General features: G+C 48.2%; 1 protein-coding gene across 1 annotated transcript in view; it reads left to right on the plus strand.

The window, feature by feature from the left end:
• The window catches only part of LOC131288298 (regulating synaptic membrane exocytosis protein 2), a 39,151-nt gene extending 15,977 nt beyond the window's left edge, over positions 1-23,174 (plus strand). Inside the window, exons 6-21 of the mRNA XM_058317417.1 lie at positions 4,057-4,871; positions 7,754-7,928; positions 8,480-8,748; positions 8,830-8,967; positions 9,042-9,179; positions 10,130-10,327; positions 12,240-12,374; positions 12,452-12,818; positions 12,894-13,098; positions 13,245-16,783; positions 16,862-17,020; positions 17,637-17,732; positions 17,811-17,880; positions 22,450-22,636; positions 22,714-22,881; positions 22,968-23,174. Coding sequence (XP_058173400.1) covers positions 4,057-4,871; positions 7,754-7,928; positions 8,480-8,748; positions 8,830-8,967; positions 9,042-9,179; positions 10,130-10,327; positions 12,240-12,374; positions 12,452-12,818; positions 12,894-13,098; positions 13,245-16,783; positions 16,862-17,020; positions 17,637-17,732; positions 17,811-17,880; positions 22,450-22,636; positions 22,714-22,881; positions 22,968-23,174 — 6,866 coding nt within the window. The remainder of the gene's footprint in view (positions 1-4,056; positions 4,872-7,753; positions 7,929-8,479; positions 8,749-8,829; positions 8,968-9,041; positions 9,180-10,129; positions 10,328-12,239; positions 12,375-12,451; positions 12,819-12,893; positions 13,099-13,244; positions 16,784-16,861; positions 17,021-17,636; positions 17,733-17,810; positions 17,881-22,449; positions 22,637-22,713; positions 22,882-22,967) is intronic.
• Positions 23,175-26,139: the final 2,965 nt, after the last annotated feature.

Here is a 26,139-nt window from a genome sequence, read left to right on the forward strand (position 1 = left end):
CTTTTAACGAGCTACCAGAGCAGAAAACAAAAACATTTGCCTAATGATGGTGTAAGTAAAGCACCATGCGCCTCCATCAATGTTGTGAGATTATTGATTTCATGAGTATTTCAATTCCGAGTATCAATATGAGTATCAATTACAAAAACACTCATCAAATCAACTGGTGTGATTAAAAACAAATACAAATCTACCTTAAAAGCGACAAAAAAAACAATAATGGAACAAAAAGAAAGAAAGGAAATAGAATTAGAAACTATTTCCAAAATGGCACCGATCGCCCTGTTCGATTACGTTTGCGAAAACGAAGTGTGCAGCACAATGGTGTATTTAATTTCGACAACGTGCCTGACAGTTCGTTGCCAAATTAATGATTTGCTGCCAATATCCATTATCCGAGGGAGGTGGATTCCCCGAGCGCACCCGCTGTCTAGGGTTTGTTGCATTTTGCTTTGCATAACATATTGCGGCGCAGAATGTTGCAGCAAAATTTGGCTATGTGTGGTGGATTAGAGCACGGGGCATAATCGTGTTCGGCGTTTAATTGGATCGGATTCTTTAAATGCCCCGAAAACACATTTCGGACGTCCGAGGGTTAGTGGGTATGTGTGTATGTGTGCGTTTGAGTTTGGGAAATGCCAAGAAACAAAAATAGTATGATTTAATTCGGTCAGGCTTTTGGGGCCTAAGTACCTGCCGAAAATGTTCCACCGTTCGGCTCGTAACGCAAATGTAATCCAGCGAAGCTCGAAGAACAAATATGGCGCGGGTGGCAGAACGAAACTCGCGCAACAAGGGCTCGCCCTGGAGGTGGAGTGGCGGCGGAGAAAAATTGAAGACATTATTGACCACTTTTGCGATCACGCTGCCCGGCACGCAACAGCCTGCCGAGGCTAATTTTATTTATTTTCCCCCAACAACTAGCTTTATTGCACTTAAGCACCTAGGGTTTCGTTTCGGTCCTTGCCGTGGTATGGTGGTGTTGGTGGATTTATTTTTACATTTGATGTGTGTGTTGAACTATTTCTGTACCCCGGGCAAACAAACTTTTCCGCCGGGGCTCGACTAGGCTGCCGGGCCGCTGAGCGTGTCCTGACCCTTCCTCCTGGAATGCGTGCACGTTTCATACCTCTCTACCCCTCTCTCCTCCTCTCCCACCCGTCGTTAGTGTAAGGTTTCGCTACCATTGCCTATGGAGGGCATCGTTTATGTGTGCCTATAAATAGATACCGTACGCGCCGCCAGTTTCCGACCTCCGCTAGGCGTTTCATCCAACAACCCGAACCGGTTGCTAGTGAAGTTAATATTGCACAAAAAAGAAGGATTTCATAAGATCAGATCGTTTATCGATGACTCGATTGTCACTTCCGGCTGTAACCACACGAACTGGCGGAAGTATGGGTTGACAAGTTCTCAACATGAACGCGAATTTCTTTAAGCTTGTTTCGTGTTTCGTCACTGCGGTTACGATTTTTAATCCTACCCCGGTTGGATTGTACCTCTCGACCTTGAAACAAATCCCGTATGCGTCAACAGTCAAGTACGTTCCGTATCGAAGCGTGTTCGATGTGCTTTGAGACGTCGAAAGGCGCATTCAATCGTGAAGACGATCCGGGGAAGCCGATGTATGCCGCTGTGAAGTGTCCTCCATTTCTGACTCCCCCCCCCCCCACCCTGCCCCCTCCCCCCCTTTTACTGAAGCGTGACCGCCAAACCGTTCGCCCTTACATCGCAAGCGCCTCGTTGACCTTACGCCGGGCCGGATCCGACCTTTCCTCGAAACCGGCGAAAGCGAAAATGTGCTAACTGGCTCACCGATGTACGTCACGCCAACGGTACGGCCGGACGTCACGAGCCCACCGGTCTCGGTGCTGATTGGTTCGGTTGGCGAGATGGTGATAATCCATACCCGGTCTTATTGGTCTGGTAGGTTGGGAGTGTTTTCCACGGTGCCTATGTTCAAGGCCGGCTGGGGTGACTTCACCCAAGCGCTCAGGAGGTTCTGGAAAGCTTAATTACCTATCGGTTGCGTACTTAAGGCAAGAATCTAAAAAAAATACGAATTTCTAAGTCACACTGAGAGTAAACCACCAGGCGTCTCCATGTGGGAGTTACTTTCTTTTAAACATTCAAAATTGAATATCGTACTTTACTATTCGAACATTAGTTACAGCAAGATGTTTGTTGAACAAACTTCCAGCATTTGTCCACGGGTAACTTCGTACCGTAATTGATCGACGCAGCACATTAAGTACCAATGCGAGTGCAACTTCAAACCCCCCCGACAATCAATCGCTTCTAGTACTAACTCGTAGTTCAGTTTTGCATTCTTTTGTGATTCACCGTGAGTGAACAATGCATGGTTGTGTGTGTGTGTGTGTCTATAAGAATGTTCATACGTGTGTGTATGTGTGTCCGATGTGCACAGATTCTAACAATCCGCGTCATGCTGTGCCGTCTGCTTCTCCTCTCGATAGAGTCTTGGCTCGTCCGGAACTAATTGTGATGTTTATTTAGCAACCATTCTTTACTCTTTCTCTCTGTCTCTCTCTCTCTCTCTATCCCTCTTTCTCGTCATACTCATTTTCTCTTACGTGTCTATACTGTTTGGGTTTTATGTTTTGTTTAGTTAGTCTTTCATCTGGTATGCTACCTTCCACCACAAAAACACACTTCCGTGATGTATCTCTAGCACTTTCTTTCTGCTTATTATCTATGTTTGTGTGTGAGTGTTTGTATGTATGTGTGAGCGTATGTTTGTGTATGTGTGTGTTTGTATTGTGTCTCTGCTGTGATCGATGGAACGATTTATTGTATCCTTTCATCTTCCTACTCCGTGACCTTTTTGTGATGACTTCTAATTATCATCTAACCATTCTGCGCTCATCGCTGAAGCTATTGTACTGATTGTCGATCTGCCTGTTTGTCTTCTTTCCTTCTATACCGATCTCTCTATTTGTATGTGTTACGCTCTTGCACGAACACACTCTTTTTTCCTGTCTCTATTTCACACTATCTCTCTATTTAACCTTCCTTCCTAATACATCGGATATAGTATCGCTCCATTCTGCTCAAATCGAATGATATGACTTGCTAAGCTAGAACAAGGGGTAACACTTTTTGATTGAGGAGATCCGGACGTACAAAAGTTAGTTTGATTGATTGTGTTGATTTATACTTTTACCATATCAAATTTCAAATGAATTTAAAAAATTATTTAAAATGTTTATCTTCTTAAACCATTCAACCTGTCGCAAGGTTTTCCCACTCATTGGCGTTCACTGTTGTGTTTCATCGGTTTTTGTCATTCTGTTTTCTCTTGTGTCTATCAACCCTATTCTCTCAACAGCTGACAGTAGCTTTAAATATCATACATCGCACCTTTAAGTGTTAGTTTTTGTCAGTTTTCTTTTGTTTTTTTTTTGCGTACCCGCACAGCAGAAGAGGCGCGTTGTTGCACCTGATAGAACCTAGATTGATCTGCGCAAGTTGCTTCCGTTTCATTGGAACTGTGAAAGAGCAAGTACTGTAGACGGTTTTGCTGATTTGAATCGGATGTCTGCCCTTCCCCGGTTGGTAATAGCAAATTCTTCCGGCCAATGGCGGTCTGCGTTGCTAGCAATGAGGCGAAATTTCGGACTCAAAATTAGGGATAAGAATGGTTGAACGCGAGTTGTTGAAACTGTTGTTTTGCAGGCAAGATTGACTGATTTTAAACTGGTTTTGTTTTAATCACAGCTTTTTATTTGGTGCCTTTTTAATTTGTTTTTTTTTAATGATTTGTTTTAATTTAGTTTTTGTTTAGTGAATTATAAAAACTTAACTTGTTTGATTTCTTTGGGGGATTAGTCTATGACCGATGCTGGTGGGTTATTGTTTTCGACTTTGAGTTTTCCCTTTCTGTTGTAGTTGTTTGACACTGAACCGGTGCAGGCTTTTACTCGAAAGCCTGCATGGATGATGATGATGATGATGATGATGATCGTGCTGAGGGTGTAGCAAAAGCAAGCAGTGTTGTTGAGGCGTTGTTCCGCTTTCGAACCGTTTCTCTTCCAGCCGGTCACCAAAGACAGTATTTCGATAATCACACACGACTGAACGCTAACCTTAACGACTATCGCGCAACAAAGCTGGACGTGCAGCAACGCAATAGTTACAATCGTACCAATCACAACCGATACCAGTCGCCGTCCCAGCAGCAGCATCAGCAGCAGCACCAGCCTCCCTACCACTACCAGCCGCAGGACCCGCTGGGACCGCACCACTACCACCCGAAGCAACCGCTGCCGCAGGTGGTGGTGGGCGACAGCACACCGACGGCCTACGACAGTATTGACCATCACCACCACCACCACCACCAACACCAGCATCACCTTCATCTTCAGCCATCGCACCACCATCTCCCCTCCTCCCATCATCCGGCGCCGTCGCAGCACGGTGGCAGCAGCGGGAGCAGCAGCAGCAGCCAGCAGCACCAGTTCCCGCCGTACGGGCAGCAGACGTCGGCGTCCAGCCAGCAGGCCGTCCACCACCAGCAGCAGCAGCAGTGCAACAGCAGCAGCAGCGGTGGTTCGGGCCACAGTACCGCGGGACCGCATCCGGTGGCGCACAACAACGCGCACGCGCGGTACGGCACGAGCCCGGCGGCGACCGAGCAGCCGGATCCGTACTGGGACGAGCCGGCCGACAGCCGGCGGTTCACCGAGCGCAGAAAGAAGACGGTCCGTTTCGATGGGCAGGACTCGGACGACTGGTCCCGGTGGGAATCGGAGCGCCAGGGCAGCCAGGACTCGGCCACCAAAGACTCGGGCATCGACACGAGCAGCACGTTCACCAGCAGCGAAGACTCGAATCGGGGCGATGGTCCAAAGGTATAGTGTCACACTTACATCCCACCCCACTGTTAACAGTACACGTACCGCCCCCACCACCAACACACGCGCCCACCTGCACACCACAACACAAGATACACACACACACAGAGTTTCACGCATACGAACGGACGGAGACGTACTCCTGACTTCACAGATCATAGAAAGGCCGGAGGAGAAAGGCAAACCTGCCAAAACACTGAGACACTGTTGCGGACATGACTTTAGACAATCTTCTGACCTGATGACACCGACCTGACCTCATCCAGTAGAACCTTTCGACGCCAGTTTGTTTAGTGCCGCGCAGGACGCACCAGAGCATTGGGCGGGTCTGTGGAGACAACGTACGCCTGCGCCTTCACTTCTTCCGGATCGATCCATCGCGATGGCGTCCTGGGACTACGGGCGTCTAGGAAGTGCACGCACGCGCACGCAGCCTCGTTGGTTCGATGGTTGATGTGATTGTTCGGTTTCTTTAGTACAACCTTACACTGCGCCTACGCTAGCAAAGGCTGCGCAACTGCCTTTAGTTAGCCTCCGTTTCGCGCCATTGAACATTGTTCTAGCTTGCCACTGTTACCGCTTGCTGCATTATAGCTGCACTTTTCTCTTTCTCCGCTTTCGCTGCTTTGCATGTTAATGTTTGTCCGCTTTGCCTTTCGATGCATGTTTTCCCCGTTTGCCAACGGTTTAGTGGTAGTTGATCTCGTCCCGACCGCCCCTAGCGTGACATGGCATTGGTGGCGAAGGTGGTTACGATCAACTCCTACCCTCGAATGAGCAGTAGAAGCTGTTCCTCGCTATCACGCCTGAAAGTATGCTATAAGGTGTTTTGCTCAAAACGCGCTGCTTGAAGCTATATTGTCTTGCTATCCTTCTTAATCGATCCTGGCATCAGGATCGGGTGTTTAACTATTCGCCTTAGGCGCAGCAGCTTTAGGTTTTTACTCCGGAAAACCGATTCCTATTTTACTTTCTTCACTGTACCTTTTTTGTTTTTATTCGCTTTAAAAAAAACCAAAGATTGGTTGCTTACCCAATCACGCTCCACGTCACGTTCGGAATCCAGCCGACCACCATCCAGCCATGTCACCCCGCGGACGTCTCGGGCGCTTCCGCATCCCAAGCGCCATTATCCCATCTGCCATTTCCTCCAATGTAAAAATTACGGCTGTCACTTAATGTTCCCTCCACGCTCGGGAGGCAGCTAGTCACACACATCCTTTCTCTCTCTTTCTGAGCATTTCCTACGCTAAGCCAACTTTTTATACATCGCCTCACCCCTTCCCAATGCATCCTTTTATCAATCCATTGACCACCCCCCTCGACTATCGCTTTCACGCCGCTTGTCTTTCTCCATAGCGTTTTCTCTATCTCTGTTTCTCTCTTCTCCCAGAACACCGCCGCGTGTCGCCCGCACTCTGGCACATCTTTCCCTTATCTGCTACGTCTTGCCAATGTCTATTTATACTCCATTGTATGTATGTACATGCTCAATAGAGTACCGGTGTTGTTTGTGCCGCAGGGTAACATAAAAATTCATTTCTCTCTCCTCACCAAATATGTGTGTTCACGTTCACGCCAACCTGGCAACCTAGCGCCTGTGTATGCGTGTGTGTGTGTCTGTGTGTGCTTGTCAATTGGTGTGTCTATTTCTTCCATCCGTCACGTTTATGCTTTCCTCATCCGCTATCAAAACCCAACCCCAAGCCGTCCCACCCACGTGTGGGGAGGATGTCGTTGGATCGACCTAATTCTGTGCGGGACTTTTGTGTTTTTGTGTGCCGTTGGTTTCGTTCGGTTTCGAATCACCCAGCGTCAGTTCCACCGTCGCTGGATTGTAATTGAGTGCAATTAGATTGAAGAACATAAGCACATCAATCGATTTTTCAATCAGCTTCCGTTTGTAAATACAATCCCAAACTATTCGCGTGGCCGCCTTTTATTCCATTACGATTGCGCCATCCGGTCGGTCGGCACGATCGAGGAGATGCTGCATTTTTATTAAATTTACCCTCCTATCGATGGTTCCGATGCTGTTTTTGACGCCCTTGTTTACCATTCCGACGGCACCATCGGATTCTTATGCTTCGTTTTCAATTCCCATTTGCACCACACCACGAGAAGGGCACATATTTCGTTTTCCACCGGGGTTTTAGGCTCATTTATGCATCTCCTCGCATTCTGTCTTGTCGAATAGAAGAAACACTTTTCCTTTTTTGTGTGCCCTGCCACGTGATTGGATGTGTGTGTTTTCATGTTTTGTTTTACTATCACAATTTTCATCCCATTGTTATGGTCGATTAACGGGCGCTCTGGTGTATTGATGTAAGATAGTGCAAACTTTTGGTGTGTGTGTGTGTATTTTTGTTTGTGTGTTTCACTTGTTTTGTGGTATGTACTGAGCGATCCATTGTGATTGATTTGGGGCACTTACACCTTGTTGCAAAATCGAGCACGCTGAACGGCTTTGGGTGCGACTTTCGATTTCAATTCGGATTCGTTCGGATGTCGTTGAGCCGAGGTTGATTGGCTTGGTGTTGCTCCTTGGCCTTGGGCTTCAGAACCGACAGTCCTCAATATGTCTCACCGCACGCATTACCGTGCACCTGCTCCCCTAAAACAACAACAACATCAACGAACTAGCTTGCAGACACCCAATCCACAATTTCCACGCAATGAAAATAGACACAAAACCATGCTCGCAAACGATCGATGTACCGGAGCGCCCCCCCTCATTCGGCCTCCGGTACATCGAGGCCTGTCCGCAAACCGGGCGCAACTGTCAAACGTATCCTCAATCCCATTTTACTTTCACCTCATCGACCCGGTCTGTGTACCGATTCTGTTTCGTAACGTCGTCGGTCGTCGGGCTAACGCAGAATCCGGTTAGCTGGCAAGTGTCGTCGGAGGGCCATCGAATGATTGGCCATCTGGTGCAGCGACGGCTCTTCGACGGCGAAGATGTACTGGGGCTGAAGGTACGTGGTGGCCAGGTGCTACCGAGCGCTACCCGGGCCGCGCTCATCGAGCTGGAGAGCGCCCATCTCCGGCAAGGTAACTATACTCTATCTTCCTTCTTTCCGGAGCTCGGCTTTCCGGTAGACTGTCCGCATGGGGTAGTGTTGTTCGAGGGGGCGGGAAGAACACCTATTTTCCGTAGCTTCAACTGTCAGTTGGTCGACTGAGGGGTTGAAATATTACTCAGCGAATCGGTCAAACGCGAGGCAGCGAAAAGAAAAACGGCCAATGAATTAGGGATCGAAGAAATAAGTCGCCGATTATTATTTTTCCCCCGATTGTTTCTTTCCGAAAACCTCAGTTTGTGCTTTATGTTTATACTTTCGGCTGCTTTCACGCGGTTGAAGCGTTTTACCGGACCGTCCCGGATGGTCCGCCTGTCTTTTGTTCAATGAGTGCCTCGTTGTTGTGCGTTCGGATGTTGTTCCTTTGCGCTGTATGTCTCTCCGCTCGATCGCTTTCCATCGCTTACCACCACTTCCTGGCTGGAACGTTCGTCGTAAGCGGTGGAAAGCAGTGTCACCCCCCCCCCCCCCCCCCCATTAGTATGCTCACCCGCTGAACCCACTCCACCTTCATCACCGTAGAGAACTACGATCGGCGTGATAAGCCGAGCGTGCTGGTGACCTCACCGGGTTCGCCGGACTTGCACAGTGTGCGCAACTATTCCGCCAACTCCCGGTACAGCAACCGGTTGACGCCGGCCGGGACGGTACCGCAGGAGAACAGTGTCGGCGGGCGGGTCCAGCTCAAGCTGGGCTTCGAGCCGAGCTCACTGCAGCTGATCGTGACCGTGCTCTGCGCCAATGGGCTCGTCCCGAGGGGGAACGGGGCCGCACGCAATCCGTACGTCAAGGTAGGTTTCGAGAGCTAGTGTCTCGCTTTGCAAGTTCCTTGTTGAAAACACACACTCCTTTCCTTTCCTCTTTTTTTGCAGATCTGCCTGCTACCCGATCGCAGCGAAAAATCGAAACGTCGCACCAAAACCCTAGCCCTCACGAACGACCCACGCTGGGGCCAGACGTTCGTGTACGAAGGTCTGCGGAGGGCCGACCTGAACAATCGGTTGTTTGAGGTAGGATGGGAAGTGGCAAGCAGCGACCCCGGGACGGCACCATAAATCAAGATCCTCTCGCTTTTCTCTTCCAGGTTACGGTGTGGGACTACGTCCGGTACGGTGCGAACGATTTCCTTGGCGAAGTAATTATCGATCTGTCCACGCACCCGCTGGACGATGAGTCGGAATGGTACATTCTTCAGCCGCATCAGGACTCACTGCGAGATACTGTACGTATTTCGGCGGAGTGGCCAACCCGTTCGCTTCTTATATTTTCTACACTCCTCTGTTCCGTGCTTTCGTTCCGTTTTGCCAGCGGGCGAATCCTTTTTGCAGTTGTACTTATTTCGTTACTGTTTACACTTTTTTCTTACACGCCGTTTCACTGCGTCCGTTTACTATTTCTATCAATACATTCTACATTATATTAACATGAAACTTTAAAACACACAATCAAGACGATTCCTTTTTTCCTCGATATTTATGATTTCCCTGCAAAAAAGAAGTATAGATTTTTCATGGTCTTGTTTTGTGACGGCGTGATATTTAAAAAAGTCTATTGGAAGTCATTACTAAGTTTTACTCAGTTGTCGCTAACATTTTTTGTTCACACAAGGATGATCGTATTGGATCATTCATTAGTTTTTTAAGACATCTTTCGAAATTCATTACGCTTCTTGCCTTTAACATGATGAGTTTTCATCGTAGGTTCGCTTGCGCAACTTTTGTTCCGTTCGTTTTACCTCCAGTTGATCTTTCTCTTCATGCTAGATTTCGTTTCGATTCTTTCTCAATTGCCATTCTGTTTCGATCTCTCGCTGCTTCGAGTGAGGTACATTCTATTTTGTGAAATCATTTACAACACCTGTCCGGAAGAATTGTGGCCACCCGGAAATCCTTACCGAGTTAGTGGTATTTCAAATATCAGAATCCATCTCTCGTTATTATCTATTCCGGAAGTGACAGGTCCTAAACCAACCGATAAGCCTTCAGGTGTGTTTATTATTTTCGGTTTTTGCGTTCGCCACATAACAAATCCAGTACGGGATACATGTTGCACATGACATTTCTACAGCTCCACCGTTACGATCATTTATCCCACCTCCCCTACAGCAGCCAAACACCGATCTTTACTATGAAGCAAATCAATCATTACATTTTTCACAATATCTATTCGTAGTTGCGTAGAGACGATAAAGAACCTGGCAACGAATTGGATATGATATTAACCCCGACCGATCATTTATCGCCACCGAGTACGACCTCACGCTTGAGTGACTCTGATACGACATCCGAATGCGATATCGATGGTTTGATGACCGGACGTGACGGCGCTAGTGTATCATCCTTAGGCAGCTCATCTAGTCCTCCGCCAGAGGTAAACGCACAACCTACACGCTAACAAAAGAAAACACAATACAAAACAAAACCTTGCAACAAACGAATCAACCAACCAGCCCTCACAGTCTTCTACTATTGCTTAAAAAACAAACTTTCGTAATAACTATGGCGTGAATGACAGTTAAGAGAAAACATAGCATAAGGGAACATGTGAACACAGTCTTAAAAATGGCGATCTTCGAAAACTGTGTGAACGATGGACGAGAGTGTTTGGAGTAAACGGAACTAGGGTATTTGTACGTTGTGCATCATTATGCAATGCGGTTCATTTGATAAACAGTTGCGGAATACATTTTCTTAAAAAATATATGTATAATTTTAACAAGCCAGACGTTTTGTGAAACACAGGGTCAAATCGAAGCAGTTGGGTTTGTTCGATAATCCACCGTGCTGTTCCACCATAACTTCACTGCCTTTTCAAGCATTGTGTGATCATCATCACCGCCAACTCGATGGGTTTGCTTTCAAGTTGTTCACCACCATTATATTCACCATCTCCGAAACCAATATGTTCGCCTTCACAACGCAGCAGTCAAAGTTTCCTTTCCCCATGTACAAACGTTTGTTCTTTATCACTCTGATATTTCTCCATTTCTTTGCAGTGTTTGTTTTATAACATTTATTTTCAGTTTTATCAGTGGTTGTTTTTCGGTTGAATGCAGGAAGCGATGTTACACTTGGGTGAAAGGGTGTTTCATGTTTATGTTGTTTTCATCCCTAGGGTGGCGAATCTGCTAAGATATGCACTGCGACCAAGCAGTGTTTTTTTTATCTGATTGTCACCAAAACCCGCCGATACGACTTCGAGTCGTGTAGCTATGATTTTTTTTTCGTTTTTTTGAGTAATAACGTTTGCTTTATGTTTTATCGGGTCTAATTTCGCAAGACTTCGGTGGTTAGAAATTCTGATGAACTTTCGCGATGCCAACCATTCGCCACGACTGGTGTTGTATTTGAGAATAAAAACAATAGCAATGGCTATACGCTATAACATGAGCTAGATTTTTCGCTTAGCAAATTTATCGCTTCCTCTAGAGTTCTGTTTAAAATGTTGTTTGATTTAGATTGAACTTTGCGTTATAGTTTTCTGTTACATATGTATTTAAATCTTTCGTCTATAGGTTGTCTTACTGTTCACCCACTTTCCTACGCTATTCCATTACTATAATTCTCGATCTTTTCCTGTTAAGCTTCTCTTAAACTTTACCCATCTTCCTCTTTGCTTCTACATTTCTAACTATTTTCTTCTAGTAGCTCTGTACTATTTGCTATGTTGTTCCATTTTCTTGTTACATTTATTACAGAAAAACTAGCATACTTTTTTGCATTCAGCGAAACATTGTTGGCTTCGGTTTCATGTTGTACAGTGACACACTTACACACTACACTATAGCTGATAAGCGGTGCTTCGCGCTGGCATTAGAGCTCCTGTTTTGTTTAGTACAATATGTTTGTAGCCCAAGTAGATTCAACTAGTAGAACCGGCAACCAGTATACTGGTTGTAAACCGACCGATCGTCGAACGGGGTCGTCACGTTTGCGCGTGCTTCAGGGACGGGACAGTAAAGAAAACACACACCAACAGCACACCCAAAAGCAACGTGAAAAAACACAAACAAACACCACATTTTTCCACCGAACGCACACACAGACACACCTGATTCAACCCGAAAGTGACGCCACGTGCTCGAGAGTAGTTGCTCCACAGATCGCCGATCACCAATCGTATCGAAAACATGACTGCCCTCTCTCACATCCAGTTCACATTGAAATGTGGTGAAAGTTTGGACGAAGTGTACTAACATTATGCTTTTTTCTTCCTTTGTTTGATTTTGTTTTTTCGTTTAATTTGAACAATGCGCTATTTGAACCACCCTGCGCACGCGAAGGTCGATCTGCAGGATAGGCGATCTAGACGGGATATGTCCCCGCAGGGCCGAAAACGAGCAGCTGGAATGGTAGCGAAGGACTATCGCACAGTCTCCGGTGTCGGACAGGGATTTCACAACCAGATGAACGCGGAGGTAATTTGGCTACGGGACGGGAGAGGGTGGCGTACACAGCTGAACTGACGAGCTCCGGTTGTTTTCCTGGTTTGCAGGCATCGTCGGCCTACAGGCGCAACGGTACGATGGCGTTGAATCAGCGCAGCCAGTCGGCGGCACCGAGCGAGAACTATCGGGACGATCGGCGGGACTCGTTATCGCCACAAGATGATAGATATACAGAATATCCAGTTCTTCCATTGCATCAGTATGCGCCAAGATTTCAATCACGATCGGCGACAGCGACACCAACCGGATCACCGAAGAAACGACAATTACCACAAGTACCTCACATGTCACGGAATGCAGCAATACGGGAGCGGTTCATTCAGGACTTTGAGGAGCGCAGCGGGGGTCGATTCGCGCGGCATCGGGGCCGCCAGAGCCACCATCAGCCGACGTACCGCAGCACGGGAATGGGAGGTAGGGGAGGTCGCCCTCTGACGCCATCTGGGTCCCGAAACCTTATTTCTCGACCGATTCTTTTACCCACGCCAGGCTGGGAGCGGCACTACTCCGGACTTTCCGACAGTGACTTGACGACGCATTCGTTAGAGAGTAGAATTAGACCAAGGCACTCACTATCCCCGGACAAGGATTTCATGGGTGACTTCGGCGATTCCGACATGGAATCGGTAGTTAGTGTTACTTCAAGTGCTTTCTCAACCCAATCGGAGCGACCGCGCGGATCGAAAGGCATTAGGTGAGTGGCAAGGGTAACTTCAGCAAACCTCTCTCTCCCCGATTACAGCCGTTAGGATGATAGTCTGTTTGTGGTATCACTCCGTCCGTGGTGTACCCGTTTTGGTCGGATATATTTCTAAACCCTGGTCCTGACTACCTCCAAAGGAACATTCACAATCGACGATTGCAGAACCGAAGCCTACCGACCGGGTGGGCCACGACTTCACTCTGTGCACTGCCGAGTGAGTATGCGGGTGGCCAGCAGCAGCAACAGCAGCAGAAGGTCGGCGGTGACCAGGCGGCGATCCTTCCCGTCCTGCCGGACGTAACGCAGTCCGCACTCATACCTCCCAAGCCGGAGATTCTCGGCGATCCGCAGCCCCAAGACCTAGTAGGCTGTGGCGTTGTTAGTTCCTCCACCGTAGCTGACGCTAGTGTCCAAGCTAGGGGGTTTCCCTTGGGTCAGGGGCAGCACGAAGAGGCTCTCGGTGGAATCTTCACACCCCAGCCTGTTCCAATCTCTCCGGCTCCACCCGACGGGCAGGTGGTATTTGCCCAGCCGTGTGGTGCTAGCGGCTATGGGACCGCTCCTTCTGCCGTGCTCGAGGGCACGATGCAGGAGGGATACTTTAACGAGCAGTGCATCACGCTCAACCCGGACCGAAGTACCATCCAGAGCTACACGCTGAACCCGGGCAGTGAGAACGTTATGACCACCTCGGTGAACCTTTCCTCGGCCGGTCAGACAGTGGCGGCTCAGATGCCAACCACTTCGCTTGAGTTTCACTCCGGGTCGCTTCCCACCGACCACTATTTTGGGTACGGTGCTGGTGCTGGACCTGCGGCTGTCAGTGGATCGATGGATCATCTCATGTCTACCTCGCTTCACGCAGGAGATGGTGGCGGATTGTCGATGGACTATCGCCAACCTTCACCGGGTTCGACCGGAGGTCGACGGCCGTCATACTCGATGCGTTCGAACACATCGGAACCGAACCTTAGTACCATGATTGTACGGCGTATGTCCGCACGTCCGATGGATCAGCAGCAACAGCAACAGCAGCCTTATCGACATGCGTCTCAGCAGCTGCAGACATTCAACTATCAACAGCCGCGCAATCAGATGATTTCCATCTCCAACCGCTACCATCCACAGTCGCACGTCCCGCTGGGAACGGAGCTGATCATGGCCACGGATGGGGGTCAACCGTCGGGCCGCTATCCTTCCTCCTCGGCAGGTTCTACGAACCAGATCATCCTCAAGTCGTCCTACTCCGACCAGAATCTCAACAACAGTGCCGTGTACGATCGGCCGAGCGGGGCGGGTCAAAACATATGCATCTCCAACCAGAACGTGTACGATCCGCACACGGGCTATCAGAACCAAACGATCACTTGCATTCGCGACAGTCGGGAGAATCTGGGTGAAAGTAACATCCGGTACACGAGCAACCCGGAGGGTATGGTGTGCGAAATCAGTGCGCCGGATATGCAGTTTCGTTCGTCCCGTCCGGCCTATATGCTGGAGGACGTGCCACCGGCACTGGAACAGGGCATGGAGCGATCGCTGCGTGCTAGTCCCAATCGGATGGCGATGGACGGGGGCGATCGTGAGTATGCGGTCAGCGGTTTGGAGCAAAACTGTCTGAGGATGCCCGGGAATCCCGGGCTGGAGGTGCTCAAGTCACCGAGTGAGTCCCGGTATGCGGTGTATGCTGAAAAGCAACCCTACCGTGAGACGGCGTACCCGGTGAAGCCGGATAAGATCGCCCGATCGCACTCGCTGATCGCGCAGGATCAGATCATCGATATCGAGTACGATTCGGACACGGGCTGGAAGACGAAGAGTGTCCGAAAGAACTTGCTCGCTAGTCGCGTCGAGGAGCAGGTGTACCGCAAGCGTACCCGCTCGCTGGGTGGTAGTGGTGGTGAGGGTGAGCAAGGGAGCGGGGACTCGGGGAACCGAGTAGCGGGCACGCAGGGGAGAAAGAGTCGAAGCAGTTCGAAGAGTAGCCTCGATCGAAGCAATCTCACTTTGAATATCGTGAAGAACACCGAACAAGCCGAGAGGAAGGTAGATGAGCGTCCGGGGAATCGGCAGGGGAATGAAGATAAGGCAAAGTCAAAGGTGCCGGAGAAAGGAAAGCCTCTTGTGGAGGCCAAGAAGGACCGGGAGGGAACGAAATCGTCTAAGCAGAGCGTGGCGAAACCTGGCACGATGGTGAAGTCTAAGTCGACCACATCGAGCACTCCGAAGAAGGGCACCAAAAGTCCGGCAAAGGGCGGCTCGATGAAGAAGGCAGGCTCGGTGAAGGGTAAACCGACGAAAGCGACGCCGACGGCCAGCGGCTCCAAGGGCAAGGTTACGGAAAAGCCCAACTTTAAGGAGATCGAAACTAAGAAGTCCGCGGTCAGGCTAGGGAAGGGCGCCAAATCGGACAGCAAGGGTCGAGTGGACGAACTCAAGTCGGAATCGGGCATCCTGTATAGCAGTTCCGAGTCGATCAAGTCGATCATCGACGAGGTGCGCATGGAGCTGCTGCAGAAGCCCAAATCGACGGTGTACCTGAGTGACGAGAGTCCGACGGTGATGTTGAACCGGAGCCACTCGCTCAGCGATGGGGAGTTGAACGCCGGTGGGAAGCGCTTCCACGAGGCGGCCTACGATAGGTACGAGCTTGTCGAGGGTCGCAAGCACTATCTGTTGAGGGAGGAGCGAATGCTGCCGCACCGAGCGGGGGATCGGTATGAGCGTGAGGAACGCCGGGGGGATCGAATGGTACCGGATGGGGAAGAGGACGATCCGACCGGTCGCCGATCGGAGCTGTTTCCCAAGTGTAAGTCGCGCAGCTCGAGCCTTGTGTCGCTCGAGCGCGATGAGGAGCAGACTGTGGCGACCCGTGGGCGCAAGGATGCTTACTACGACGAGGCTGAGGACGAGGAGGGTGACGACGAGGTGTTTGAGAGTTCGTTCTCGCGTGGGAGGAACTCGTCGTTCAACGGGAAGTCGTCGTTGAAGCGCCGGGCTCGGTATGACACCCGGCGCACCAGCAGCCTCGAGGGGTTGGATCAGTTCCTGTCGAACCTGCAGGACAAAGAGCGCCAGGGTCGGCGTGGGGCGGGAGGCGAAGGTCCGGACAGTGTGCGGCACAGCTCGGTCAGCATCAACGAGAAGCCCGAGTACTTCGAGTACACCCGGTCGCCGTGTTCGCCCCAATACCGCGCCACTAGTAGTAGTAGAAGTAGTAGCACCACCCGTATCGCTAGCAGTAGAAAAAACGCTAACTATGATTCCGCTCTTCCCCCCAAATCCCTTTCCTCCTCTTCCAACGGTGTCGCGCTGCTGCAAACCGAACCGAAACGGCCGTCGATGAAAAAACCCAACGTCGGGGCCTCTGGCGGTGGGTCGTCATCCCGGTCGCGCTCGCACGATCGACACTCCGATCAACAACAACAACATCGGATGCGCTCCCGGGTGGATCCGCACAGTGACTACGATGTGCGCGGCCGGAACCGGTACGGCGGCCACAACGGTGGCCGGGACGCGTACCGGCAGCGGGACCGGGAGCGGGACCGGGAGCGGAACAGCAGCGATCACGAGCGGGACCGTGACCTGAGCGACCGAGAGCAACGGGAGTCGCGCGAGCGCGGAGAACTGGACCAAAGTCTTTCGAATACCGAGGGCACACCGGAGGATAAGATAGGTAGGAGCAAACAGTTTGCGCTGGCTGGCCGATTCTAACTTGTCCCCCCTCTGCCTTTTTCGCCCTCCACCACCGCAGACGGTAGCCTAAGCGATACGGCCGTGATACAGAGTTTGGACGCACGACGTAAGTTGGACCAACGATCGCCGAAAAGCGAAACGCCCACCAGGGACCGGGACCGGTTCGGTGCTGGTATGGGCATCAAGAGTAACTCGACCTCGCAGCTGTCGGCAACAGGTAACTACTTCTGCGTAAGCGTTGTTATTCGTGTGAGTGTGAGCTTTTTGTACAGTGGTTGCTGCGATCGATCCGAGCCTCGCCGGATTTGAGCCGATCCGGAACTTTGAACCCGGTGCGACGTGTCGCTCCGACTCCTGGTAGGGTGTCGGAAGCAAGGCATGCACCGCGTTCGGCACGACGGGGTTGAACCAGCATTGGGTGCAACAGTCAAACCAAGTTCCAACGTCCAAAGGCCAAATTTCAAGTGACCACCGATCTATGTGTGTGTTGTTGTGCCGGATTCGGATTCGGATGCCCGGTGGGAGCGGCTCCCACTAGGTTCGCCCGAAATGGCTCTGAACTAAACAGGCTTCTTTTTCGGGAGGGAGAGAGTGATGGCGGTCGCAATCATGGAACAAGCGCTTCCTGTTGCCACGCTTCCCCTCTGCAATAGCGGCTTCCCTGCTTTAACACCTACCCTCCCACCATAGGTTTCCTCTGCATGCCCTATCTCTCTCCCTCCCTCTCTCTAACTATCTGTCTGTGTCTCCTAGCATCAGTGTACAAAAAATACCATTCTCAGCGGAAAGCGTGCGGAACTGACACTGTTTTGATAATCAATTTCATTCAACATATGAAAAAGGTCGTAAGCGACGCATGGGGTTTGGTAAGCGTGGCAAGAATTCCTTCACCGTACATCGAAGCGAGGAGGTGCTCCCGGGCGAGGTGCGCTGTGGCCTTGGCGGCTGTGTTAGTGGCGGCGTCGGTGGTGTCGGCGGCGCTGGCGGTGTCGGCGGCGGCGGCGGCGGTGGCGGCGGTGGTCTATCGCGGGGCTCTTCCGCCTCCAGCGATGGCGAAGGAAGTGCCGACGGTGACAGGTTCGCTGCCGATATTTCGTTTCTGTTTTGTTTTGGGTTTTCTTTTTTAAAAAATTTTTATTTCATGTTTTTTACCTCCCTGTTTTTCGGCTCCTTAAAAAGGGAAAGCGTTCTCCGGGTTTTCCCTTATTTTCGTTCGATTGTCGCTTTTATCCATGTTCCTAGCGTTTTCGTTCCATTTTCCCTATGTATCTCCGAACTTCCCGATCCGTTTAGTTGGTCACTAGTGACAGTTACTAGCTAATATTGTTTGGGACACATTGCATCCTCCCCCGAGCACCTGTTTTCCCCGCTGCCCGAAAGGGAGAACGAGATCGTTGGGAGGATTTAGAATGCGTTCCAGTACCGGTTGGGGTTTTGTCTTTTAGAAACGCTTCAGTTTACCCTAGTTACTAACCCTTTCCTCCTCCTCCCAAAAACGTAGACGGTAGTGATCTGGTAGTGTTTTGTGCGGTAAAAGAGTTTGGCTAAACCGGAACTTTACGTTCGGTTCACCATATCATTATGATTTGTGTCATTTAAATTTCACTTTGGTTTTCACTATTATTTAACCCCCCCCCCCCCCCCCGTCCCTCCCTGCCTCCCGATTCCTTGCTCGAACCGACGACGGCCGTCGCGATTTGACCTCGGACGGCGTCCTGATCCTTACGCGATATTCCCGAACCGGAAGCGAACGTTGTTAAATCGTCACACCACGTTCCATCTGAAAAGAGCATCAAGAAGACTTGGTTTTGTTTTCGGTACGCAATACATCTCATGCCCACCCCGGACAGATACACCTCCGGAGACACATAGAGAGATATTCACGCCAACTCATGGATGGAAAAAAAACAGACAACACCTACACACGCCACAACAGCGCTAACATTTTCACTGTAAACTAAATACGCTTTTCTAGATGCGCGCGAACGATGATGCCCACATCGTTCTTAGTGTTATGTTCTTTTATTTTCTGTCGTTCACTATTGTTATCCGCTGTATTTTCGAGTCGTTTGTTCGCAATGTTTGGTGGAAGGCTAAGGCGGGAGACACGCACCGTGGAAGCTCAAAGTTTAGGCGAAGTGTAATCGGAAAAGTCGTTTCGATGGTACAGTGTGTTTGTGTGTTCGTTTCTGTGTGTGTGTATAGCCGTCGTTAGTTGTTGTCTTTTCGAATGTTACATAAAGAAGGGGAAGTTTAATTTTAAAATTATACAGCTCGATGATCACTTTACCAGGGTCTCGATGGAGGACTTTAGAACAAGAGAACCCGTCCGTTCTTTCATCTTACAATTCGATTTGTTACATTCATCCATCGAAATGTGCTTTTCCGACTTCCCCTTCTGTTGTTTTCGTTACCTTTTAGCGGTGTGTTTAAGTATTATGTAATATTTTCACCTTCTTGTTCGTTTGTTTCTACCATCTCGTGTTTCTCATGTATCATGTTGGTTGATGCTACCTTTACTTTGCCGATCAGGTGAACCAACTTGACCTGTGAACATACAAATTTGGTTTTTTTTTATTTCGTTCCTCTTGTTGCGCCGTTGATATGGAAAACGACTGTTCCTGTGCTTGGTTTACGATGGTCACCGATGTTCTAGTGTTTTGCCTTTGCCGTCTCAACTTGAAAAGTCGTTACCGTTTCCGTTTAGGATAGAGATAGTTTTACGATCGCCATTTTGTGGATTCAACTGACCGGGAGAGAGCCGAACCAAGTTTGCGATTCGTGCGTGTGTGTGTGTGTGTGTGTTTTTGTACAATATCTCACCAACTCACCGGCGCAAATGCACCGAACTCTCCATCCCATCATTAGTCTATCATACCCATCTTGCCCGTTGTTCGATCTTGCTCGCAGACCAAGGCGTGTCGTCCTCATCCTCATCCTCGACGTCGCAGCGGAAACGGGCGTCCGCCGGATCGATCCAACGATCGGTCGAAGTAACACCGATACCAGCCCAGTCGGCAGCCTATCGGGCCGGAAGTTTACACTCGATCTCGAGCTCCGAAGGCTCCTCGTAAGTGTGTGTTTAGCCGCAGTCAAATGTGTTTTGTGGGTGTGCTATGTATGTATGTGTGTGCGTGTGTGTGCGCGTGTGTCCGATCGCGCGTGCGCGTGGTGGCCACCCTTTTTGCCACCCACTCGTTTTGCGAACTCGATTTCCGTTTCCGTTTCGATTTAACTGTTGTGTTGCGCCACCGGAAACGTTTTTTTTTTCAAATTTTTATCTCTCTTTCTCTCTGTCTCTCCTTGCCCCTTCTTTGTCTGCCACTTTTCACTTTCTATCTGGCTGTGTGTTTTGTCTATCTAACTCTCAGTGTTTCCACTGTCGTTCATTGGTGGGTTTTGCTTGTGGTGTGATGTTATCTCATTGTCTTCCGCTGTGATTGTGATTTTTCGTCTGTGTTCTCGCTTTTCGTTTCATCGCTTTGCTGTCTTGATTGATGGCCTATTCAATCGCGCTGCTTCGGTGTATCACTGTGTACCTTTATCTACTTCCGCTGTTGAGCCTTTTTAACCATCTCGCTAGAATCTTCATTGCTTTTGAACGACTTTTGAGATTTGTGTGTTTTGATTTTGCTGAAACGCTTCACTTTCTCGCTTTTGCATTCCTGTTTCTTAAATAATCTGTTTTTAATATAACCTCTTTCATGATGGTTTGGTTTTATTGCTTAGATCACTTGAATTGTTTTGTTTATTTGTGTTGTTAGCATCAATACGTATTCTAAATAGGTTAACTTTATTTTTTCGTAAGACATCTTTCATATATTTTTATTACGTAATATGTACCAACTAAAAATGGAAAGTTCGGTTATACCATCTAACGATTTCTTCATTTTCTTCTGTTGTTTCTAGTTATTTTAGAACATTTTTCAAAAGGCAAGGAACATGTTTTTAAACGGAACATGTTTTCTTCAACTTTAAATTTTCATTCGTTTGTAAAAAAGTTCAACTGACCCTCCCCGCAAAGTGTCATGATTCTGTGTACATAATTCCATCCAATAACATCGTTATGTGTACCCTAGTAGACTGTAGCAGTGGTAGAGAATTTTACTCGTATAAATAGCTCAAACCCAGTGTCATAATTCGGTAAAAGACTACCTTGGCCCACAGACCCTCCCGTGGGGCTAACCGCCGACTACCGCGGAATCGGGCAACTGAATGTGAGAGGTCCTAAGAGTCTTTTATCTTAAATCCACCCTGCACCACCAATATCTGCATGATGGTAAAACTGCACCAGTAATTAGTCGCTTCGTAGAATGCTCCACAGAACACAGAAACACAATAAACTGTCTATTCCTCCCTGATAAGCGTTTTCCGCTCTCCGTTCTATTGTCTCTACAATTGAATAAAATACACAGCAATACAAACTAACTACTCTGGAATGTTTGATGTTCCTGTCTTCTACATGCAGGGCTCTTTTTGCCACTTTTTAGTCACCTGTCGCTCCCGGTAGCCGTTCAAATCTACATCCCTTTCCTTTCTATACCCTTATGATATTCTTTCTTTTCGGACCTCTACCTTTGTCTCTTTTTCTCTCACCTTCTCTCTGTTTCTCTTTCTCTCTCTTCTTCTCTCCTTTTCTATCCCACTCTCTTCTTTCACTTCCAATACTCTGTCATTGTCTTTTACGATCTAATTGTGTTGCTCCAATTGTGCGCGTACCAAATTATCTCTGGTCAACCATTTTTACCTCTCGTCAACCCCGATGTCGTTCGATTTTCATCTTCCTTCCGGATATGTTTACGAGTCCCTCTTTCTCACGTGACTGCTCCACTGTCCTGCCACTGGTGTGATGTATTCGATACGTAAAATAGGTCCATCCTATGTGTCAATGTGCGGGACCCTTATCCTTCCTGAATAAAAAACAAAAAGCAATTTATTTAAACTATTATCTTTCGTTGAGAAAACACTCCTATCGCAGTTATCCATTGTGATATTTATCATTTAAACTTTGATTTCATCTAAACCCGTCTGAAGGGTTTTTCAGAAGATATATGATATCATTTGTTTTATTATGTCATCATCTGCATTATCCTTACTAGTTTCTGTAGCAGCGTTTAGTATTGGTTTTTCTTTCAGTTGTATTACATTTATTCCTTACAACTAAACACAAAAAGAAAACAAATGCTATCAAACCATTCTCTTTTCCGACTAACTCTTTACCACCGTGTATTTGTGCGTTTCGGTGTGCTTGATGTTTGTGTGTTTTTTATTTTTAATTTTCGTTCGGCCATTCCGGATGGCGTTATGTTTTTTTTTCTTTAAATAGTACAGCAACCATCATTAGTGGAATTCGAGCGAATGTGCGCCACTTCCCGATGGCTGCTGTAGTAGTTCGAAAGTTTAGTTTTGCCTTCTGTTCTCCCGTTTGCAAATCGAGTACCGAATAGAGTTTGTAGCGTTTGGTACGCTAGGCGGCCATATTTTCGGTTGTGTTCCGTTTGGGTTCAGCTGGCTGCAGTTATCCGAAAAAGGTGCCCAAATGCAAACCAGTTAACTTGTACGTTTTCGTCTTGCCGTTTTCGTTTTTCTCTTTCCATTTCGAAAACACACAATTCTCCTCCAATTTCCATTTAAACCGCGTACCAGGTGGTCACCATCGCTGCGGGTGGCGGGTGATACGGGACCTTTATCGGACTTCATCGATGGTTTGGGACCAGGACAGCTAGTTGGACGCCAGGTACTGGGTGCTCCTGCCTTAGGTGATATTCAACTGTCTATGTGCTATCAGAAAGGTTCCTTAGAGGTTGAAGTGATAAGAGCAAGAGGATTGCAGGTAGGTAGAAAGGGGAGGTGGTGGTAGTTTCTTATTTTCTAGCAGGAGTTTTCTAATCTGCTTCTCCCACTCCCTAGGCACGTCCTGGCTCAAAAGTACTTCCAGCGCCTTACGTTAAAGTGTATTTAGTTTCCGGTAAAAAATGTATAGAAAAAGCAAAAACAACGACTGCTAGGAAAACGTTAGACCCACTATATCAGCAACAACTAGTGTTTAGGGAGCCGTTTGCGAATTGCATACTTCAGGTGAGTGCCATCGTGCGCCAAACCGAGCCGCACCGATTGTATCGGATGACTTATTGGCTATCTACGCTATTTGCTTCATTTTGTAGGTTACGGTGTGGGGCGACTACGGGCGGATGGAGGGCAAGAAAGTATTCATGGGCGTTGCGCAGATCATGCTGGACAACCTCAACCTGTCACACATCGTCATCGGCTGGTACAAACTGTTCGGCACGACGTCACTGGTCAGTGGGCCACCCAGTTTGGGCCTCTCTAGGCGATCCTCGATCGCCTCACTCGATTCACTCAAGCTGTAAAGCCTCTCAAAAGCCCCCATCCAGCGCATCACCTTCTTCTATCCTGTCTCTGTACCTTTCTCGCGCTGTACCTCACAGCTAATCGCACACACGCACCCACACAGAAGGGTACATGGATCAGCAAAAAACCAAAGGAAACTTAACTTTTAGTCTCTCTGATCACACTTCCGCTAAATGTGCAGTATCCTGCTTGCAATACAAGTGTGCGTTTGTGCGTGTGTGCGTGTGTGAATGCGCACCATTTTGCTGTTCCGGGTGTTTTTATGGCTGTGTGATGACTGCTCCCCAATTCCTAGTTAGTCACTCCTCACCACACAGTTGCAGTGTTTCCCTGGTTTTCGGTTCTGTTTGTCTGTTGTGTTGCCCAGTTTTATGGTTTTGTCTTAACCGCTTCGTTAACTCACGCAACACGCTCACAATGTCGCCCATACAGCACCAGCGTGCGTGTTGGGGCCGTGCTTTGACCGATGCTGTTGTTCGTAATGTACTTTGGTTTGTCCACTTATCTGTTCACATCGTTATGAGTTCAAAAAACCGACTAGTTTAAGCGATGCGCAAAGCAAACCGCGCGTTCTGTGTTATAACTGACCATGGAAGCAACATTTCGGGGCGACTGGGGAGAAGGCCCCCCTCCCTATTGAACATGGCATCAGCCCGAATCAGCTGAAGAAACACGCGTGCGCAACACGGAGCGATAGGTTCGTGGATTGATTCAGCGCGAAAAAGAACAAATGTTCGTTCGCTTTTAAGAAAACTTGCTTACCATTTCTCAACCGAAAGATCACTTTTGCCAGGCTGTTAATCGCCCATTAATGTTGCTTGCTAAAGTCCGGTATGGTTTCGATTATAGTTTAAATATAGTTTCTTGTAGACTTTCCGTTTTTCTTCTCGAATGATTTGTAGTGATTCTGGCTCGAGCCGGTGCGCTTTGCTTAAACTCAAGAAAGAAAACTCACCCGATCCTCTGCAAGCATTCCCTTGAATCCTTTAACGTTGTATCACCACCACCACCACCACCACCACTACTGTGCTCACAGAACTCACACCCTGAATACAACAGGAAAAAAAAAACACTTGACCCGAACTCACAGCCAGCTCGAATGCTCGAACACAACGTAACCTCACTATTCGAACATTTAAAAGAACATAAGCGAGCTAAAAAAACAAAAATCCCTAGCTGCAAATTGTTAATAGCCAATACGCAATACAAATCTAACAAAGCGCAAAAGCAAAAATCACCTTGTTTTTCCATATTCGGTATCTCCTCTCTAGGTACGTCTGAACATTAAGAAAACTATCTTTTGCATGCTCTTGTCTTGTCTCGTATCTTTCTTTCTATCTTTTATAGTTTCCTTTATCGGAAGACCTCATTTCGATAGTTCATAAATAGGACAATAGAGTTTAGGAACGGTAGAGCCACGGATGAACGCATGTTAGATGTACTTTCCAATCATTCGCCACGATACACCATCGTCGTTCGCATCAGAGTCATGCTTCTTCCATCCATCAAGCCATAGAAAGCGCCACAGTGCAGACTAGAGGGCAGTCGCCTAGCTAGGCTTTTCGTTCAAGCTAGGGTTTATTCTTGTGCTCGGGATGCTCTGACTGCGTCACCATTAACATTTCGCATCTAATTCATTTCTCCTCCGTCTTCTACCTGTTCCTTCTGTTTCGGTGATCACGCTACGCTTGCTACGCTGGGGCTTTCGTTCCGGCGAGCAGTAAGCCGAACCCTATGCCACTCAAGTAATCAAGTCGCCCTGGTACACTGGTGCGCACCCGAGTTCACCTACACCACGGTTCCCGTGCACGGATGCACGATGGTCCCGTGCGGAGCGCAACACTTCCGGGCCATCCATCGCAAACGCTGGGCATGGACTTCGCTCACCGGGCACACGATCGAAAAACCGTTACGGCCTTATGTTCGAGGACTGAGAGACTCGCTGAACTCCACTGATTGAGGACACATCGGAAGCACTTCGGAGCACCGGACGAATGATGCGATACGATAACGAGAAGGCGTGAAAAAATCAACCAAAACAAAGAAAAAAAAAAAGGAGAAGCATAAAACAGCATCCATCGCCGGAGTACCGACGCCTGCGAAGGGATGGTCGCGGTCCACCAAACGCTGGACGGCACCCGGGTAGTGCGGGTGGGCGGATGCAGATGATATTAATTATTTTAATTATTCACTAACGTACATAGTTAAACCATTTCTCTTTAAAACGTATCCGACCGTCGAGGGGGACGAATGGGGCAGGAACGAACATAGCGGAAAGATACACTGCAAGCAAGCAACACAAGAGTTAAACAACAAATTATAAAATGCAACATATACAACATCAACAAAATAAAACAAACAAACAAAAAATCGAAGATCATCTTATACTAGCGATAATGTAACGAAAAGGAGCTGGGCGTGCGAGGGGGGGGTGAAAAAAAGAAACTCAAATCTGTGAATTTATTAAAGTAAAATATTTGAACCCAAACCAAAAACGTGAAACAAGAAAGATGAGAAAGATTAAAGAGAGAAGGCAAGGGGTAGGAAGCAAAACATTAACTTAAATAAATTAAATCGTATATCCTTATTGTAATATACCAGCTTGAGATTTAAAGAACGTCAAAACCCTGGAAGACTTACCTAGAAAGGTCGCTGCGAGGGAAAACTATCTGAGAGATCACAGGAAGAACCGTAAAAGATGGGCAGTTTCTGTCGGGGGAAAAGATGGACACACCAAAAGATGGTAGCTGGCACTCTTTTCATCACACTTAAAGTTCAGTGAAACCAGTCTACAACCTTCGCTGCGAGGAGTCAAATCTATCTTTTCATCTTGCCGGTTGCAAATGGGCACCGTTCGGTTTCGTTAGAAGTATCGAACCAGCGCCAACAAACAACGATCAGTAACACTTTCTATTGACTGAAAGCAGCACGAGCTGAATTCTTGGAGTTGTACTTACATTTGCA

This window comes from Anopheles ziemanni, chromosome 3 (genome assembly GCF_943734765.1).
Source record: "Anopheles ziemanni chromosome 3, idAnoZiCoDA_A2_x.2, whole genome shotgun sequence".
Taxonomy (NCBI): Eukaryota; Metazoa; Arthropoda; class Insecta; order Diptera; family Culicidae; genus Anopheles; species Anopheles ziemanni.